The sequence below is a fragment of the Sphaeramia orbicularis genome, unplaced genomic scaffold (assembly GCF_902148855.1).
Source record: "Sphaeramia orbicularis unplaced genomic scaffold, fSphaOr1.1, whole genome shotgun sequence".
In the NCBI taxonomy this organism is placed as follows: Eukaryota; Metazoa; Chordata; class Actinopteri; order Kurtiformes; family Apogonidae; genus Sphaeramia; species Sphaeramia orbicularis.
Window position 1 is genome coordinate 314,160 of NW_021941575.1, and position 20,548 is coordinate 334,707.

The window sequence follows — 20,548 nt, forward strand, 5'->3', positions numbered from 1 at the left end:
GTTCAGGCCCACAGTAGCTTCAGTTCAGACCTTCAGTAGCTTCAGTTCAGATCTACAGTAGCTTCAGTTCAGACCTTCAGTAGCTTCAGTTCAGACCTTCAGTAGCTTCAGTTCAGGCCCACAGTAGCTTCAGTTCAGACCTTCAGTAGCTTCAGTTCAGATCTACAGTAGCTTCAGTTCAGACCTTCAGTAGCTTCAGTTCAGACCTTCAGTAGCTTCAGTTCAGATCTACATTAGCTTCAGTTCAGATCTACATTAGCTTCAGTTCAGTTCTACAGTAGCTTCAGTTCAGGCCCACAGTAGCTTCAGTTCAGATCTACAGTAGCTTCAGTTCAGACCTTCAGTTCAGATCTACAGTAGCTTCAGTTCAGACCTACAGTAGCTTCAGTTCAGATCTACATTAGCTTCAGTTCAGACCTTCAGTAGCTTCAGTTCAGGCCCACAGTAGCTTCAGTTCAGATCTACATTAGCTTCAGTTCAGTTCTACAGTAGCTTCAGTTCAGGCCCACAGTAGCTTCAGTTCAGATCTACAGTAGCTTCAGTTCAGACCTTCAGTTCAGATCTACAGTAGCTTCAGTTCAGACCTACAGTAGCTTCAGTTCAGATCTACAGTAGCTTCAGTTCAGACCTTCAGTAGCTTCAGTTCAGATCTACAGTAGCTTCAGTTCAGACCTTCAGTAGCTTCAGTTCAGACCTTCAGTAGCTTCAGTTCAGTTCTACAGTAGCTTCAGTTCAGGCCCACAGTAGCTTCAGTTCAGACCTTCAGTAGCTTCAGTTCAGATCTACATTAGCTTCAGTTCAGATCTACATTAGCTTCAGTTCAGTTCTACAGTAGCTTCAGTTCAGTTCTACAGTAGCTTCAGTTCAGGCCCACAGTAGCTTCAGTTCAGATCTACAGTAGCTTCAGTTCAGACCTACAGTAGCTTCAGTTCAGACCTTCAGTAGCTTCAGTTCAGACCTACAGTAGCTTCAGTTCAGATCTACAGTAGCTTCAGTTCAGACCTTCAGTAGCTTCAGTTCAGATCTACAGTAGCTTCAGTTCAGACCTACAGTAGCTTCAGTTCAGATCTACATTAGCTTCAGTTCAGATCTTCATTAGCTTCAGTTCAGTTCTACAGTAGGTTCAGTTCAGACCTTCAGTAGCTTCAGTTCAGATCTAGAGTAGCTTCAGTTCAGATCTACATTAGCTTCAGTTCAGATCTACAGTAGCTTCAGTTCAGATCTACAGCAGCTTCAGTTCAGATCTACAGCAGCTTCAGTTCAGACCTTCAGTAGCTTCAGTTCAGACCTTCAGTAGCTTCAGTTCAGTTCTACAGTAGCTTCAGTTCAGTTCTACAGTAGCTTCAGTTCAGGCCCACAGTAGCTTCAGTTCAGATCTATAGTAGCTTCAGTTCAGACCTACAGTAGCTTCAGTTCAGACCTTCAGTAGCTTCAGTTCAGACCTTCAGTAGCTTCAGTTCAGACCTTCAGTAGCTTCAGTTCAGATCTACAGTAGCTTCAGTCCAGATCTACAGTAGCTTCAGTTCAGACCTACAGTAGCTTCAGTTCAGACCTTCAGTAGCTTCAGTTCAGATCTACAGTAGCTTCAGTTCAGACCTACAGTAGCTTCAGTTCAGATCTACAGTAGCTTCAGTTCAGACCTACATTAGCTTCAGTTCAGTTCTACAGTAGCTTCAGTTCAGACCTTCAGTAGCTTCAGTTCAGATCTAGAGTAGCTTCAGTTCAGATCTACATTAGCTTCAGTTCAGACCTTCAGTAGCTTCAGTTCAGATCTAGAGTAGCTTCAGTTCAGATCTACATTAGCTTCAGTTCAGATCTACAGTAGCTTCAGTTCAGTTCTACATTAGCTTCAGTTCAGATCTACAGTAGCTTCAGTTCAGTTCTACAGTAGCTTCAGTTCAGATCTACAGTAGCTTCAGTTCAGACCTTCAGTAGCTTCAGTTCAAACCTTCAGTAGCTTCAGTTCAGACCTTCAGCAGCTTCAGTTCAGACCTTCAGTAGCTTCAGTTCAGATCTACAGTAACTTCAGTTCAGACCTACAGCAGCTTCAGTTCAGACCTTCAGTAGCTTCAGTTCAGATCTACAGTAGCTTCAGTTCAGATCTACAGTAACTTCAGTTCAGACCTACAGCAGCTTCAGTTCAGACCTTCAGTAGCTTCAGTTCAGACCTTCAGTAGCTTCAGTTCAGATCTACTGTAGCTTCAGTTCAGACCTTCAGCAGCTTCAGTTCAGACCTACAGTAGCTTCAGTTCAGACCTTCAGCAGCTTCAGTTCAGATCTACAGTAGCTTCAGTTCAGACCTTCAGCAGCTTCAGTTCAGATCTACAGTAACTTCAGTTCAGACCTACAGCAGCTTCAGTTCAGATCTACAGTAACTTCAGTTCAGACCTACAGTAGCTTCAGTTCAGACCTTCAGCAGCTTCAGTTCAGATCTACAGTAGCTTCAGTTCAGACCTTCAGCAGCTTCAGTTCAGACCTTCAGTAGCTTCAGTTCAGATCTACAGTAGCTTCAGTTCAGACCTTCAGTAGCTTCAGTTCAGATCTACAGTAGCTTCAGTTCAGACCTTCAGTAGCTTCAGTTCAGATCTACTGTAGCTTCAGTTCAGACCTACAGCAGCTTCAGTTCAGACCTTCAGTAGCTTCAGTTCAGACCTTCAGTAGCTTCAGTTCAGATCTACAGTAGCTTCAGTTCAGACCTACAGCAGCTTCAGTTCAGACCTTCAGTAGCTTCAGTTCAGATCTACAGTAACTTCAGTTCAGACCTACAGCAGCTTCAGTTCAGACCTTCAGTAGCTTCAGTTCAGACCTTCAGTGGCTTCAGTTCAGATCTACAGTAGCTTCAGTTCAGACCTTCAGTAGCTTCAGTTCAGATCTACTGTAGCTTCAGTTCAGATCTTCAGTAGCTTCAGTTCAGATCTACAGTAGCTTCAGTTCAGACCTTCAGTAGCTTCAGTTCAGATCTACTGTAGCTTCAGTTCAGACCTACAGCAGCTTCAGTTCAGACCTTCAGCAGCTTCAGTTCAGACCTTCAGCAGCTTCAGTTCAGACCTTCAGTAGCTTCAGTTCAGATCTACTGTAGCTTCAGTTCAGATCTACAGTAACTTCAGTTCAGACCTACAGCAGCTTCAGTTCAGACCTTCAGTAGCTTCAGTTCAGACCTTCAGTAGCTTCAGTTCAGATCTACAGTAGCTTCAGTTCAGACCTACAGCAGCTTCAGTTCAGACCTTCAGTAGCTTCAGTTCAGACCTTCAGTAGCTTCAGTTCAGACCTTCAGTAGCTTCAGTTCAGATCTACTGTAGCTTCAGTTCAGATCTACAGTAACTTCAGTTCAGACCTACAGCAGCTTCAGTTCAGACCTTCAGTAGCTTCAGTTCAGACCTTCAGTGGCTTCAGTTCAGATCTACAGTAGCTTCAGTTCAGACCTTCAGTAGCTTCAGTTCAGATCTACTGTAGCTTCAGTTCAGATCTACTGTAGCTTCAGTTCAGATCTACAGTAACTCCAGTTCAGACCTACAGTAGCTTCAGTTCAGACCTTCAGCAGCTTCAGTTCAGATCTACAGTAGCTTCAGTTCAGATCTAGAGAAGCTTCAGTTCAAATCTACAGTAGCTTCAGTTCAGATCTACAGTAGCTTCAGTTCAGATCTACTGTAGCTTCAGTTCAGATTTACTGTAGCTTCAGTTCAGATCTACAGTAGCTTCAGTTCAGACCTTCAGTAGCTTCAGTTCAGATCTACAGTACCTTCAGTTCAGACCTTCAGTAGCTTCAGTTCAGATCTACAGTAGCTTCAGTTCAGACCTACAGCAGCTTCAGTTCAGACCTACAGCAGCTTCAGTTCAGACCTTCAGTAGCTTCAGTTCAGACCTTCAGTAGCTTCAGTTCAGATCTACTGTAGCTTCAGTTCAGATCTACAGTAACTTCAGTTCAGATCTACAGCAGCTTCAGTTCAGACATTCAGTAGCTTCAGTTCAGATCTACAGTAGCTTCAGTTCAGACCTTCAGTAGCTTCAGTTCAGACCTTCAGTAGCTTCAGTTCAGATCTACTGTAGCTTCAGTTCAGATCTACTGTAGCTTCAGTTCAGATCTACAGTAACTTCAGTTCAGACCTACAGTAGCTTCAGTTCAGACCTTCAGCAGCTTCAGTTCAGTTCTACATTAGCTTCAGTTCAGACCTACAGTAGCTTCAGTTCAGATCTACAGTAGCTTCAGTTCAGATCCACAGTAGCTCCTTCTCTAGTCCCTCTAATCCCACACCTTCCAAAGGACTGCAGTCCAACTGTGGTCCAGCCTCTTCTGTTCAGACCACAGGGGCTTCTTTGGTCCAAACTGTGGTCCAGAAGGGCCTCCAAATCCACCTTAAATCAGCGTCTAAATGGAGTAGGTTTGAAAGTGCAGTAGAAAAAAAATGTGTTTGAGCTGAAATGAGTCCAGCAGTCCAGTTCAGTCCAGTCCAGTTCAGTCCAGTCCAGTTCAGTCCAGTCCAGTCCAGTTCAGTCCAGCCCAGCCCAGTCCAGTCCAGTGGTCTATGCTGGTGCACACTTGACTCATGTGTTGTTTTTCTTCCAGGTTCTCTGAGAATAGCAGATGAAGACGTCATCCACACCATCATAGACTTCCTGTCCTTCCTCAAACTCAGAGGTTTGTTCATCATTTCCTTCACGTCACTTTAATGAATGCAGTCACAGACGGTCCGCATGTTTCAGCTGGACCAGCTTCTGCTGACACACTTTGTGTTGGACTGGAAAACTAATGCCCCCTTTCCACTACAGCTGGACTCTGGTACCAGGTCCTATTCCAGACCAGGTCCACTCTGGTACCAGGTCCTATTCCAGACCCTTTCCACTCTGGTACCAGGTCTTATTCCAGACCCTTTCCACTCTGGTACCAGGTCCTATTCCAGACCCTGTCCACTCTGGTACCAGGTCCTATTCCAGACCCTTTCCACTCTGGTACCAGGTCCTATTCCAGACCCTTTCCACTCTGGTACCAGGTCCTATTCCAGACCCTTTCCACTCTGGTACCAGGTCTTATTCCAGACCCTTTCCACTCTGGTACCAGGTCCTATTCCAGACCCTTTCCACTCTGGTACCAGGTCCTATTCCAGACCCTTTCCACTCTGGTACCAGGTCCTACTCCAGACCGTTACCACTCTAGTACCAGGTCCTATTCCAGGTCCTATTCCAGACCCTTTCCACTCTGGTACCAGGTCCTATTCCAGACCCTTTCCATTCCAGATCCTCCCTCTTTCCAGTCCCTGGTCGTCATAGCGATGCGGTGCGTTCCTTCTGTGTGCTCTGCTCACAGTTGCTGATAAACTCACTGGTTGCCTGTTGTCTGGTCAAACTCCTGCTGAATGTTTGCGTCTGAACCTCCTGGACAAACCATGGTGTAGTTTTACAGACTGTCATCATGTGGATTCACCTACTGACAGATTTACTGGAAAAGGGCGGGGCATACACACCACTGACCAATCAGAGCTCTGCAGTGTTTACACAGTGTCACCTTTAGGATCTGGTCCCCAGTCCTGGAACCTCAGAGGAGGAGAGACCAAAAAACTAGGACCAGGTACCAGAGTCCAAAAAACTAGGACCAGGTACCAGATTCCAAAAAAGTAGGACCAGGTACCAGAGTCCAAAGAACTAGGACCAGGTACCAGAGTCCAAAGAACTAGGACCAGGCTTTCATGGATGATGGTGTTTGTTGACATGTGGACGCTGGTTGCCTGCGGTTGCATTGACAGAGCCGTTGTTGTGTTGCAGAGATGGGAGCGTTGGACAACCTGCCCTCGGCTGTGACGTCAGATGAACTGGCCAATCCCTGATGTGTTCTCTGACCCCTCCCCTTCCTCCCGACCCCTCCCCTTCCCGCTGTTCGTGCTGTGGACCCCCTTAAACGTGTTCCGTCCCACCGACGCTGACGGCGCCCCAGACCTGACCTGAAGGAGCGCCGGTCCAGTCCCTCTGTCATGTGATCATTAACCCTTCGTATCTGTCGTCCAATGAGTCTTTGACCGACAGTGGGCGGTTCCACTTCGTACAGACTGTTCACAATAACCGTCTACGTGATGTGGTTGTGTCATGTGACTTATGACAGTGGAGTGAAATAAACCAACAAATGGCACCAGACTCACATGTGGACTGGACTTGTTTCCTTCTTTCAGATATTTCAAAAATATCGCACATGCACACTTACAATGTTCAGTGTAAAACAAAGATTTTCTCCACAGGATTTTATAGAAGATTGTGATAGAATTGTTGTATTTCAAAACAATATTTAAAAAAAAAATGAAATAGTCCTTCAGTGTTTCTACTCTGCTGAAGAGAGACTCAAAAAGGCATGGGACACTGGTGCCTTTGGTGCATCTGTCCTAAACTGTCCCATATTTATCTAAATGTGTTCCAAACACTTGTGTGTTCTGTTGCTTTGTCCATTCAGTCCCTGCTGTGCTGCTGACTGTCTTTCTTGTGGTACATGTCAGTGTCAGTCCTTCCATGAACAGGAACACAAACCTGTGTTGGTTTGAGTCTAGAATGCTGGTTCCTCCTGTCTGCAACTAAATTCTAAACTGATGTGGTTTCCTGCTGTGTCCACACATACACACACAACTGTCAACAAAAATAAACAAAAGAAACAAAAAAAAAAGAAAAAAAAGAACCAATAATCAACAAAACGAACAAAATAATCAACAAAATGTAAAAAAAAAATGAACAAAATAATCAACAAATGAACCAAAAAAATCTACAAAATTGCAAATAAGATCACAAATAACAGGTGCTAATGTGCTAGCTTGCACTAAAAAAAATGCACGTGCTGTTGATTTGTGTAACAGGTGATCAACTCAGATTTCCTGCACAAATGACAACAGGTCAAAGTCTGGTAGAGCGCCCTAATTAAATGAGGCTTTAGCGCCGTCGTCATGGAGACAGTGGGCTGTACCCTGGCGGTCGCCATGGAGACGGTGGGCTGTATCCTGGTGGTTGTCATGGAGACAGTGGTCTGTAAAGTGCTGCTGTAATGAATGTGCAGTGGTAGTGTTTCCACTCAGAGGCTGAACAGGTGTTTGTTGGTGATCTGTGTGAAGTGTTTTATTAGTCCAATAAACAACTACTGTCTGTGTGGAGGAGGACAACTGTGAAGAAACAAACAAACAAACAAACAAACACACACTGATATAGAAGGATCAGGAGGGTGGGTGTGTGTGTGTGTGTGCAGCAAAGAGAACCCATCCTGAGAGAGAGAAATGGGGAGAGAGGGAAAGAGAGAGACATGATAGAAATACAACACATAACAGGGATGTGGGTTCAAGAATTCTGACTTTACAAATAATTGCTATTGATTTGAGTTTTTGAACTTTAATCCAGTCACAGTTTAGTTCTGTCACACTTTACAAACACATACTGAAGGCCAAAGTGCTTCCATCTAAAAGCACGATGAAAGAATCCGATAAACAGGTTGGTCCAGTCCCATAAGTCTGCATCAGACAACAGGAGCCAGTCCCCAGTGCAGACCCAGAGCCCACATTGAAGCTAACAGTCACAGAGCCTTTCAGTCTGTTGTTTACACTTACATGTCTGTTATTACCACCATCCATCAAATCAATGTCAAAACTGTGTCAAACAAACACCAACCGTCCGATCAACGTCTGTTTTTATTCAAATCATTCATTTATTCCAGACTTATCGACTCAGAGATCCAATGAAAGTCCAATCAAACACAAACTTTTCTGCGTTTCCATTTCCAAGTGGTGACAGACTGATCACATCTAATGTCTGTCTGTCGGTCGGTCGGTCGGTCGGTCCACAGTTGGACCACAGGTGTTTGTGTCAGACTGCAGTGGAAACTCCTCTGCCCCTAAAATGACTCCCATTAAATGCTCAAATCTGTTCAGTTGTTTTCATTTCATTGACTCCAAATGTGTTGGAACACATTCATCTCTCAGACCAGTTGGTTCAGAATCAGTTCGATCCCAGATCAGTGGACTGGATGTTGTTCACTTCTCCTCCATTCCTGTGTCTGTGTTTTCTCCTCCATCTCTGCTCAGTGCATTTGTCTGCAGACGCTCAGCGTCCATGCACTTCAATGGGACTGAGTGGAACTGCTGGAAACTGACTCTAAACTGGACGTTCATTGGATAAATGACACCATGTTGTCCCGCCCCCAGATGCTCAGTGTCTCTGGGGGTGAATGGAGCTGTGGGCGGAGCTCGGCCGGGCCCGATGCCAGGATTCCACGTGTTGATTGGAGGACGGGTCCAAAGGCTGAATCCCATTTGATTGACAGCTGTTTTCAGATCTGCTCCTTCACTGACACAGTTCAGTTTAATACCGTCACACATTCTGCTGGGAAATCACACAAACCAAATGAACTGTTCATTTACTGACCTGAAAGAAAACACAACTATTGTACTTCCTTGTTTCAATTTAACATAATTTCAACGTTTTCTTGTTTACTTGGTACGATACGACCATTTTCTTAAAAAGGAACGGAGGGACGAATTTATGTTTAAATAACTTTTTTTTTGGATGTAAGCCGACAATGAGCTTCCCCTGTCTGAAAGACCAGCAGACGACACTGAACTGGACAAATAGTGGAATTTACACAGGAAGCATCAATCTACAGTCAAAGTCAGGAGTTCATATGAAACACGCAAACTAAACACAACAAACATTAAGGGCCTGATTTATAAAGGTTTGTGTAGAAACGTGCAAACTGGACTGTACCCAAAAACCTGTTGAAGCTGATCTACTAACTCCACCCACTGAGGGCTAAGTCTGTTAAATGGTCAAAATAACTCACACAACCCATTTAGAGTGTCCTGATGAAGATCAAATATGGACGTTTCTGACAGAAGGATCTAAATGATTGGCAGGAGTAGATGTAAATGTGTGTTAGTGCGTTCAGTGGGATGGAGCAGAGCTGACAGTGGCCGGTTTAGTGTCTGAAAGGCAGGTCTGAACTGGAAGAGCTGAGGAGGCGGAGCTTAGGCCCAACCAATGGAAATGCACACAACCAATCTGATCTGAACACGCACACGTATGGAAAGATGGAAGAAAAAAAAGAGACATATGCCCCCCCCCCCCCACTGTAGACCAACACAAACTACTGAAAGACACAACTGTCTGTGTCCCCCCCACCCACCCCCCACCCCCCCCAACTCTCGCCCTCTCTCTCAACCGAACAGGATAGGTTCTAGCACTGCACACACACTCCTGATCCTTCTATATCAGTGTTTGTTTGTTTCTTCACAGTTGTCCTCCTCCACACAGACAGTAGTTGTTTATTGGACTAATAACACACTTCACACAGATCAACAACAGACAAACACCTGTTCAGCCTCTGAGTGGAAACACTACCACTGCACATTCATTACACCAGCACTTTACAGACCACTGTCTCCATGACGACCACCAGGGTACAGCCCACTGTCTCCATGACGACGACGCTAAAGCCTCATTTAATTAGGGCGCTCTACCAGACTTTGACCTGTTGTCATTTGTGCAGGAAATCTGAGTCGATCACCTGTGACACAAATCAACAGCAGGTGCATTTGTTAGCTGGAGCTAACACGTTAGCGCTCGTTCTTTGCGATGTTGGTAAATCAGGCCCTATGACTGAACAGTGAATGGAGGACAGAAAACTGTGGTCCACTCAAAGCTCCAAAAACTCTGCTTCATGTTGGACCTGATGAGATGGAACCTCATCTGGATGAGGCTTTGGAGATCTGACACATTTACCCACAATTCAACTGTCCAACGAACCATGGACGGAGGTTTGGGATCACACCCAGGGAATCCAAGTCTCATTTTGACCCAGAAAAAGTCCGATTTAGTCTAAATGTTGTTCTGCTGTTTTAATAAAAGCATCAATACACTGAGCGCAGAAGTGTGGACTACTGTGAGTCCAAAGTCTTTTCCAAACAAACCAGAATCTGATCAGAATGAAGCCGTATTTACATGTGTACAAACTGTGAAGAGAAGCTGAGACGCCCATGGATCATGAAGCGTCCGAACACAATGAAGGCGTCGATCGGTTCAGCCGTCAAACTGTCGGTCCCGTCCAAATATCAGCCGGACTCACACTGAACCGCCGGGACTATTATGGGATGTTTCTTCCAGAACTCTCATCTCGTTGGTCTCCGCCTTCGTCCGGATCCGCCTCACGTAGACCTGGAACAAACATGGCAGCAGACACGTCCAGTTCAGACTCCTGTGTGTGACTCAGTCTGAAGTCCAGTGGATCCACTGAGGACAGATGCACTGGAAGAACACACTGTGGATTTACTCCCAGACTGGAACTACAATGGACTCCAATGAGTTCACTTGGATTCCATTACTGGAACATGTTCACTCTGTTCCACTCATTTGTAGACACAGTTGAAAGTACCAAACAGTTTCAGCTGAATGGATTTAAATCCCTCAGTTTCGGTCCTGACCACACCTTCTGCTGTGTGCAGTGCATTGTGGGTATTGTTGCTGTAGTTGTAAATGTGTTGTTTTTCTGTGCAGGGTTCAGTGGGTTGTGCTGTTAGTGTTCATTTGGACTGAATGTGTGTGTGTCAGTGTTTATTGGCCTTTTTGGGTTGGTTTGTGTATTTGTGTCCAGCTGCACCAGGAGTCAGAGCCTGAGGAACAACTATGGATTTACTGTTCAGAGAAGACTGGTCCTGTACACTGGAAATATTCATGCCTCGCCAAATTAAAAGCACTTCCTGTACGGGCATATGACACTGAGTTAACTTCCATCCTCACTACTACTACTAGTGCTGGGACTTCTGTCTCTGAAGGGAGTCGTTCAATCAGGAGTCGTTCACTGAAAAGAGTCGTTCAACAGACTGGCTCTGTTATGTTTTTGACATTATTTTGAAATACCAGTGTTTGAATGACTAAATAGACTACATGTGATGATTGACATTCCATTTCAAAGGTGTTTAATTGGCGTGGCAGTAAATATTATCTTACTGTAAAACAGAATGGTTAGTTCAAATGTGTGGGTTAAATCCATGACATGAGAGGTGACATTAGACAAATGATGGCATTTGAGTAAAACACATCACAGTACAGTATGTGGACTAGTCTGTAGAATAAAAATGAAGAAGAAAAAACATTTTCTGATGAAATAACGTTTTATTGTCCTCAAAACAAGAACAATAAATGTGTGTAAAAAAAATGGACAAAACAGTGATTAATCGCTGCACTTACTGAAATACCTGAACAACTGTAGAGCATTTTCCCTCAGAACAAGAACAATAAATGTGTGTAAACATACGGAAATAACTGCACAAAACACAACAGTGATTGATCACTGCAAATACTTAAATACATTCTCCTCCTGCCCAGTGCCTCCCCAGTGACGCTAAATTGACAGATAATCGGACACTACCTCCTTAAAAAAAAAAATAAAATGAACGGCTCTTTACAAAGACTCACTTCCCATCGTTCATTTCAAAGAGCCGTTCAAAAGATTTGATTCGTTCGTGAACGTCACATCACTAGCTACTAGGGTTGGGAATCTTAGTTTTCAGGCCAATACCATACGCATCTCGATACAGCATCTCCGATCCGATATATTACAGATATGTGTATGGCATCTCACGATGCGATGTGATACGATTCACACCCAAATCACGATACAGAGCAATTAAGCACATTCTGACTGAACACATTTAATCTGGTAAAAAAAAAAAAAAAAGCAGTGCAGTTCAATGAGCTTGATTATTTCTTTATTAAATCAGACCATGACTTTTTACAAAGTGTCTTTAGTTCAGTTTCAGAACACGTGCCTCACATTCAGTTTGTTTTCCAGTCGTTTCTCTGTTTGTTTCTAACTCCACTTCTTGCTCCGTCGCAGAATCCGTTTGTAATGTCATGTATTTGTAATGAAGGGAAAACAGAAAAAGGTTCTGTCTCTTTAAGAGACACCTGCACAAGGTATTCTGGGATGTGCTGTTGGATCTGTATGACACCGTTTAAGGAAGTATCTCCGGTATGTACTGCAGTATTCAGTGCAGTTCATAGAGTAAAAAGTACACGTTCCCAAACCACAGGTGGTCTCCTCCTTCTAAGTCTGTCAGACTCACCTACAGATGTTACAGTATTCATCTGCGGCGCTAATGCCACAGTCCATCCACGGAGCTCAGACTGTTAGTGGACAGTGTACACTTCTGCGGCGCACATTAACGTTGGTCTGGAAAGAAAAACTTTACCCAAATAAATAGGAACACTTTTAAATGTAAGTAAAAATAGATTCCATTAGACGGATAGAATTTTATCTTTACAAACATACAATAACCGATGCATCGCGATATCATTCCAAACTTTTCATTCAGTCGCAGCTTCTCTACCGGTGCACTGGGATCGTGTACGCACGTGTCAGCGCATCGATGCGTATCGGATAATCTTCCCATCCCTACTTGCTACTACACTGTAAAAAATGATACGTTGGCTCAATGTAAAAAACTGATGGAACAGTTTCCATTCCTCTTTTTCAGTTAGTTCCACTTGTCCATAGTTGCTTAAATGCCTCCAGACTTCTCTAGTTCAGTAAACTCTGTTACTTTAGTACAAACAACAGGATTTGCTTTTTACTCTACAAGCTTAATTAAGTCCAACCAACTGAATTTTAATTGTGTAAAAACTACTCCATGTAGTTAAACTGACTTATTGTTTTCCTTTTATTCTACTCATAAATGTCCATACCAGTAGTTCCCTTCATTTTTTCAGTTGGTCTAACTTATTTCTGTTCATCAGAACTAATTCCACATAGAAATTCCAGTTCTATGATCAAACTGCTTATTTCTCTCTGCATCTTAATTACTTGATCTGTCTTCATGTTAATATCACAACTGTACACAATGCTGTTGTCTCCATGCTATTCCAAACAGTTAATTCTATGAGTCAAACACTGAGGAGTTGAATTGAACAGAATATGTGTCATCAATAATAAACAGTAAAGGCCTGGTTTGGCCTCTGGCTCTGACTCCTGCTGCAGTTCAATACAAATACACAAAGAAACACAGAAAGGACCAGAAACATTAGCATGCACACATGAACTCCAAATGAACAGCAACACCACAACCCTGAACCCCTGCACAGAAAACAACACATTTACAACAATACACCCAATACCCACAATGCAATGCAGCAAACACACCACAGTATAAACGACAATTTTCAATTAGAAAGGAGCTAAATGTGTTTTATTCAGTTCATGAAGAATTCAAACTACTGTTGCACAAACAAAGCTCAATTCTATCAAGTCTTAAAGTTTAGTTCAGTTCTGTGTAAAATCAGGTTCTTCTCCTTTTTTTTCTGTTTCCCTCCATTTGTTGTGGTGGGCGTGGTCTGTCAGTCAAACCTGTCCAGGTACGTCAGCTTTGAACTCAGCTTTAAGAGGAAGATTACAAGAGTTTTAAGATGAACTAACTTAATCTACTTCTATGTTCAGTTAAAGGCACAAATGTCTGTTCAAAATCAACATGTTATTAAGTTCACACTGTTTTCCTTGTTTTTCATTCAGACCAACTTAATAAAAGAACTGATCAGCTGATTTAAATGTGTACATGGAACAAACTGAATGTTTTAAGCAGAGAAAGCTCTGGATTTTAAGCTGAACTTACTAACCCCATGAATCATTTTTTAGAGTGTATATATTAAGTTGAATAATTAAATAAATCACTTTATATCGCAAAACATTTTAATTTAAATCAACTTGGAATTGAGTAAAATGAACTGATGATATTCAGTCTAATTATTATGCAAAGCAATTGACAAATCTGAAGTTAAATTAACTTGGCATTTAGTGTGTTGGACTTAAAATAGTAATTCCATTCAAATCAAACATTTCAGTTTAATCCACTCAAGTTTTCATTACTCATTACTGAAAGTTTTTAAGGTAACAAGTTACCTGAGATAAGTAAGTAAGTAAACTCAACTTATCCAGTCTAACAGTCTGTGAACGTACCTTATAGAAGAAGAAGAGGCAAATACCAAATATGAGCAGAGCCGGGACCAGGACCAGGACCCTGATGATCAGATTTGTGACCGAGTCTGAAACAGAATAGAAACAACCTTTAAAACAACAACCATGGAACATGTGTTTGAAGACAACGAAGAAGGAAAGAAGGAAGGAAGGAAAGAAGGAGAGAAGGACACCTGGACAAGTTCCCACAGAAGTCAGCCCAGAGCACAGGGCAGGACTCCAGAGGCAGAACACTCTAGTCCACACCTGGACAGATTTTCACTAGAACTCTATCAGAGGATCAGAGCAGCAGCAGAGGACCAGCTGGGTTCAACCAGGCTGGATTTGACCAGAACAGGTCAGGTGTTGATCCCAGAGCACCCAGCGGATCCTGGTGGAACAGTCTGTAGAGTGGAACCTGCCTGCATTAGTCCACTTCAACCACTGTCAAAAAGCATTTGATGACACAAACCGCTCCAACACTCTGGAAACTCAGGAGACACGACGGAATACCAGAGAAACTAGTCAACGTTGTGAAGACCATGGACCAGGAACCAAGTGCACAGAAAGGACAACTGTCCCAACCTGTCCACGTACAGACAGGAGGAGCACGAGAGTTCTGTTCATCCTGGCAGCTGATTGGATCATGGAAGACCAAAGGAAGACCACATGGACTCCAGTAGACACTGGAGACAAATGGATGACCTAGACTTTGTGGACGGTGTGGGCCGACTGTCTCCTACACATGTACAGATGCAAACACAGACAGATGAACTGAAGCTACAGCCCACACATACATCCAGGAAAGTCCAAAGTTCTTCAGTTCCACAAAATATCAAGTAATCCTGTCACAGCGGAGAAAAGATCCCTGGAAGACTCCAACCTTTGGAGGATCATGGACAAACAAGGCAGAGCAGAAGCTGAAAGAAAAGCAAGAATCAGTAAAAAAAGAACAGCATTCAGCCACTGGACACAAGTTTGGACAGACACAAAGACCTGACAACGCACACACATACAGCTGTAAACTCCAATGTGAAACCAGGTCTGTTCTGTGGCTGTGAAACATGGAAGACACAAAGACAGTCCAGACCACGTCCAGACTGTCACCAACCCATGCATGACAACAATCCTGAAGATCACATGGAAACAAGGAGACAAATGAAGAAGTGTGGGACACAAGTGGACCCAATCCAACAGAAGAAGAAATCCAACTACGGTAATGGACATGGACTGGACAGACCCTCAGAAACCCAGGAAATGACATCACAAGACCAGCACTAGAGTGGAACCTACAGGGAACAGGAGGCAGAGGAAGACCAGGGGACTCATGTATAAAGACTTGCATGGATTTCATATTGAAACCTGGCGTACGCTTAAATCCCGAAAAGTCTGTGCGCACAAAAAAATCCAGATGGATAAAACTCTGCGTACATCCGAATCCAAGTACATTTCCTTTATACATCCCAATCAGCTGGAATTGAGCACATATGTTGGAGTACCTGACTCCTCCCTCTCCACGCCCATATTTAAATATGCAAATTAGTATAAACAAGGTCTGCAGGTGGAATTCCCTCTGGGATTCCCTTCTCCGCATGATCACATGATGACGTCAAGATGGACTCGAAGCGGAGGCCAAAACAGACGGAAGGATAAAAGAGACGAACTCAGACCGTTTCAGCGGAAACTCGCCGCTATTGTGGCACTTTTCTTACAGGGCTGACTCGGATCATCCCCAAGATGAATATATACTGAACAACAAAAGAAACGCAAGTTTTGGTCGTTAATTTAGGCCAGAGTTCACCTGTCCTGTTGAGTTGTCAACTGAGATACACATTAAAATAAGTGAGTTGTAACCATTGGAGCGTGTGTTTGCAGGCAAACACGACCACGAGTGGTGTTGAGAACGTGTACAAAGTATCAGAGGTGCGGTACGTTTTGACTGATATGGTAGTGGGAGCAACAAATGGGAGTGGCAATTCCCTTTGTTTATCCGGGGGCTATAAAAAGAAATGGTAAGATTCAAAAGTTCCTGCATTACCACGATGCCTCACCTTAACCATAATCTGACAGAACGCGCCATTGGTATGCTTGATGCGAGCCGTAAAACCAGCATCAAGCATACCAATGGCGCGTTCTCTCAGATTATCCCAGTCTCTGACAGGTTCAACTGGACCAGCTTTACCTGATCTCAGTTCTACCAACGTGGTTCTGCTCACACCTGTTCACTCTGCTCACTGGGAATGTTGTGGAACATGGTCATGTGACTGGTACTGATACATTGTGGGTGTTCTGTGTGTTTGTCCTGACGTTACCTCCGACAGTGAGATAGAGGGCGGGGCTCTGAGACAACGAGAAGCTGCGGTTATAAACGTCCACGTGATAAACACATGTGTAGTTCCCTCGGTGGGCGTAGCCCATGGCAGACAACAGGAAGTGGGCGGAGTGATTGACAGCTGGCAGGGTGAGGTTCAGGGGCTTCTCGGTGTCGGAGATCAGCTGGAAGGAGCCTCCTGGGTACTGCGGTCGGACGGAGCAGGTGACGGTGAAGTCGGAGCCCACCAGCACCCGGAACCCCTGCTGGTAGACCTCAAAGACCCCGTCAGACAGGGAGATGATTGGCTGATCTGTCCACACACAGAGACATGATTGGACCAAGCAGCATACATGAGCACAAACAAGCAGTCAGAGAATCCATCCTCCTCAGAGACACAGATGGATCTGATCCACAGGAGTTTGGGATGGGATGAACACTGACCAATGAAAACATGAGGAATGGGTCATTTAGAGCAGTGTTTCCCAACCTTTTTTGAGCCACAGCACATATTTTCTTTAGAAAAATCACAAGGCACACCACCAAACAAAAATGTCACAAAAAGTGTATTTACTGAAATATTATACAAATCTTGTCTCAGTCTACTTACTCGGTGTGAAACCTGGACCTGTTTAGTTGAACACAAAGCTCATATTCTTGCAGGAATTGAAGAAAGGCACAAAAATATTCCTCAACAGCTCCGAGTCTCTTTTTTTTCGGGGGGGGGGTGGGCACATCGGGCCACACAGAGTGTTTGGAACAAGAAAGCTGAGAGCGGTTTGTCAGCGACTCCTTAGACGAACCCCCGGATTGAAGTCCGATGTGTAATAGTATGGGAGGCACATCCCCCCTGCCCCAACCTGATACCTGGGGTTTGTGGGTTACTCGCTAATCTGTGTGTCACTAGTGGGGGGGGGGGGGGGGGGCTTTATCAGCAGATTGCACCGCATCGGGGCCGGTTCACTTTCACTTTTATTTTTGCAAAGACAAACAGGAGACTGTTGTGGTTGAGTGGATCATTAGTGCGTACAGTCGTATGGATCTATATCACGCTGTTCTTCCAGTACCAGTCAGGTCAAATTGGATAATCTTCCACGGCACACCTGATGATTTTTCACGGCACACTAATATGCTGTGGCACACTGGTTGGGAAACACTGATTTAGAGCACAGCTGACCTTCAAAGGCATTATGGGTAAAAAAGGACACACATGTGGTGCTTTTACAGTCTCACATGTCAACATTTGGTCCTTTTGTCCTAAATGAGACTAATGGGAAATCTGTTTGTGTTTTCAGCCTCATCTGGTCCAAATGAAGACGTTCATTTGAGATCTGGACGTTCCAAAGGTCAAAGGTCAATATTTGACACATTTGACCAAAAAAACAATGAACTGAGAAAAAATAATCAACTGATGAAATGAACAGATTCATTAGATGGAACTTTAAACGTCAGAGTCAGAACCATCTGGTCACTGAGAATTCAGTTCAGACACAGTTTGTGTCCGTTTGTACCTGAACACACCACGGCCACAGCAGAGGAGTGTTTAGAGGAATCATGTAGTCCAACACAGTCCCTCAGTCCAGATTTCAGCTTTAGACAAGGAGCTGAGACCCACCACACAGGTCTGGATGGAGGATCATATGTTCTGTCGACTAAAACAGCTGATCCACAGTCCAGATACTGACACACAGCAGATCCAGACTTCAGGTCCCAGCATCCATAGTAGTCTCCTACTGGTCTCCAGTGTCCCTGGTGTTGGATCTCCAAAGCACCAGCACAGCGGCTCGGCTGTCCCACCAACCTGACCCCATCTGGATCTGAGCAGAGACACAAAGACAGGAGTCACACAAACACACTGTCATATGAAAGCCACGCCCCCTTGGTACCTGTAAAAGTCTGTCATATGAAAGCCACGCCCCCTTGGTACCTGTAAAAGTCTGTCATATGAAAGCCACACCCCTTGGTACCTGTACAGGTGAGTCCAGCAGCTGTTCCAGGTGAGCAGGTCTTCCCAGCTGAGCTGGACCTCCTACAGTCCAGGACCTCAGACTCATTTCCTTCACACTGGAGCTCACTGGTCCAGACTGGAGCCTCCCCCTCTCCATAGAGCCCCCCCTGGAGGAGCCCAGGAGCCCCACAGCCCAGCTCCCTACAGACCACCTGGGCGTCGTTAAGGTCCAAACCCTCTTCACACACTGAGGACCAGGACCGGTTGGAGCGGACCTCCAGTCTGCCTGAACACAGACTGGAACCATGGACCAGTCTGACAGAGTCTGTGGACCCACAACAACACACACACATGTTTAAAGACACAAAAGCCCCTGGACAGACGGCAGTGTGAGGGTGGACTCTGTCAAAGCCTCCTGTCAGTCATTAGTGACACAGGAACTAAACTGGACTCATGGACCAGTTCAAGCAGAACCACAACGTCCTCAAAGAAAACAGCAGAACACAGAACACACCAATAAAAGGCCCTTTAGTGTTGAATGAGTATGGAGGCAGATTTGTCTTTATTAATTAAACAAAAGGAAAGTTGCCTCATTCAAAAAAATATTTTCAATAAAAAAAAAAACTTCAATCAAAAAGACCTTTTTAGTCAAAGAAAAAAAGTAAAAAACTGACCTGCAAAAAAAATTTCAGATCCGAAAAATTGCATTTGAACACTTGTTTTCGTTGATTGAAAAGGGTTTTTTTTATTGAAGTGAGTTATTTTTTGATTGAAGTCATCTTTTGTGTATTTGGGCCATTTTGGATGTCAGTAACATAAACAGTGTCAGATCCATCTGTTTCCAGGACCTTGTATGGCTCGGCACTTTGGACTCCAGGGTTTTGTTTCTGGGTTAAATAGTGAACGCATCGTTAGCATCCTTCAACGCAAATAGTGAGCTTACGATGGGTCAGCCAACACAGAGGCTTAACCGATGCAAAGTCCGTTTATGGGCTCGTTGCATTCGCTAAACCATCGTTAATTCACTATTTTGGTTGAAGGGTGCGTTCACTATTTAACCCAGAACAACTTCTCCGCCCCCGCTGTTTCCATTCATCTGTCAGCATTATGGTTAGAAGGAAGAGTTATTATAGACTATCTGTGAGCCCAGACCTCCTCCCTCACCCTCACCTGTCTGGATGGACCTCCTCCCTCACCCTCATCGGACTAGATGGACCCCCTCAGCTGTCTGCATGTGCCCCCCCCCCCCCCACTGCATCCTAACAGACTGAACTACGTTGTGATATTGGGCTGAATAAATTCAACTGAAGTGAATTATTTACACATACATGGTGCGTCCAGCTGGATGTCGAAGGATCGGAGTGATTCCACACTGGTGACTTTATGAACAGAACTGTAAACGGTTACTGTTGGATGTAACCACGGCAACAACAGGACAGATTGTATAAAAAACTGAACTCTGCTCCGTTCCTCATCCATTCACTCAGACCTGTGTCCTTCAGCTCCACATTTATGGAGGTAGATTTGTTTCTGTATTATTTAATCAAAAGCAAAGTTGCCTTAACCAAAAAAATTATTTTCAAGTTAAAAAAAAAAACCTTCAATCCAAAAAAACCTTTTTAATCAAAGAAAAAAAGTGTTCAAATAGAATTTTTTTGGGTCTCAAATTTATTTATTTATTTATTTTTGCATTGAAACACTTTTTTCTTTCATCAAAATGTTTTTTTCCCCAGGGACCCTGCCTTAATCATTAGTACAAGAAGGTTATCATTCTTTTCCCCTACTTGGTCTGATACTGACTATACTGAGATAGAAATGCTATTCTACAGCTGTATTAGTAACTTACATTTACCTCACTACCTTTGGTTTTATCATCCAAGTCCACTCTTTAGAAGTTACACCTCCATACATATACTATATGCACAAATTACTTGCCTCTGCTTCCCATCTCCATCCCATAGTTTTCAATACTGGGAAATCTATCCACAAATCCTATTCTTTAATTAATGGGAACACTCAAAATTATACGCTATAATGTTAAAGGTCTCCATAATCCTGTTAAGAGAAAGAAAATTATGCACCAACTGAAACAAGTCAACTGTCAGATAGCTTTCCTACAGGAAACCCACTTATCTGATGTGGAACACGAAAAGCTGAAAAAGTCGTGGGCAGATAAAGTATATTATTCCTCACATCACTCTGGGAGGAAAAAGGGGGTATCTATACTCATACATAGACATGTCAATTTTGTAAAAACTTCCGCACACAAGGACACTGAGGGCAGGTATATCTTGGTTAATGGGCTGATTGATGGCACAAAAGTATCCTTCATTAA

General features: G+C 43.8%; 1 protein-coding gene across 1 annotated transcript in view; it reads left to right on the top strand.

Annotated features, from left to right (window-relative positions):
- Positions 1 to 6,123, top strand: part of gal (galanin/GMAP prepropeptide) — a 32,664-nt gene extending 26,541 nt beyond the window's left edge. Inside the window, exons 5-6 of the mRNA XM_030129970.1 lie at positions 4,565 to 4,636; positions 5,758 to 6,123. Of these exons, the coding sequence (XP_029985830.1) occupies positions 4,565 to 4,636; positions 5,758 to 5,819 (134 nt within the window). The 3' untranslated portion in view covers positions 5,820 to 6,123. The remainder of the gene's footprint in view (positions 1 to 4,564; positions 4,637 to 5,757) is intronic.
- The last annotated feature ends 14,425 nt before the right edge of the window (positions 6,124 to 20,548 follow it).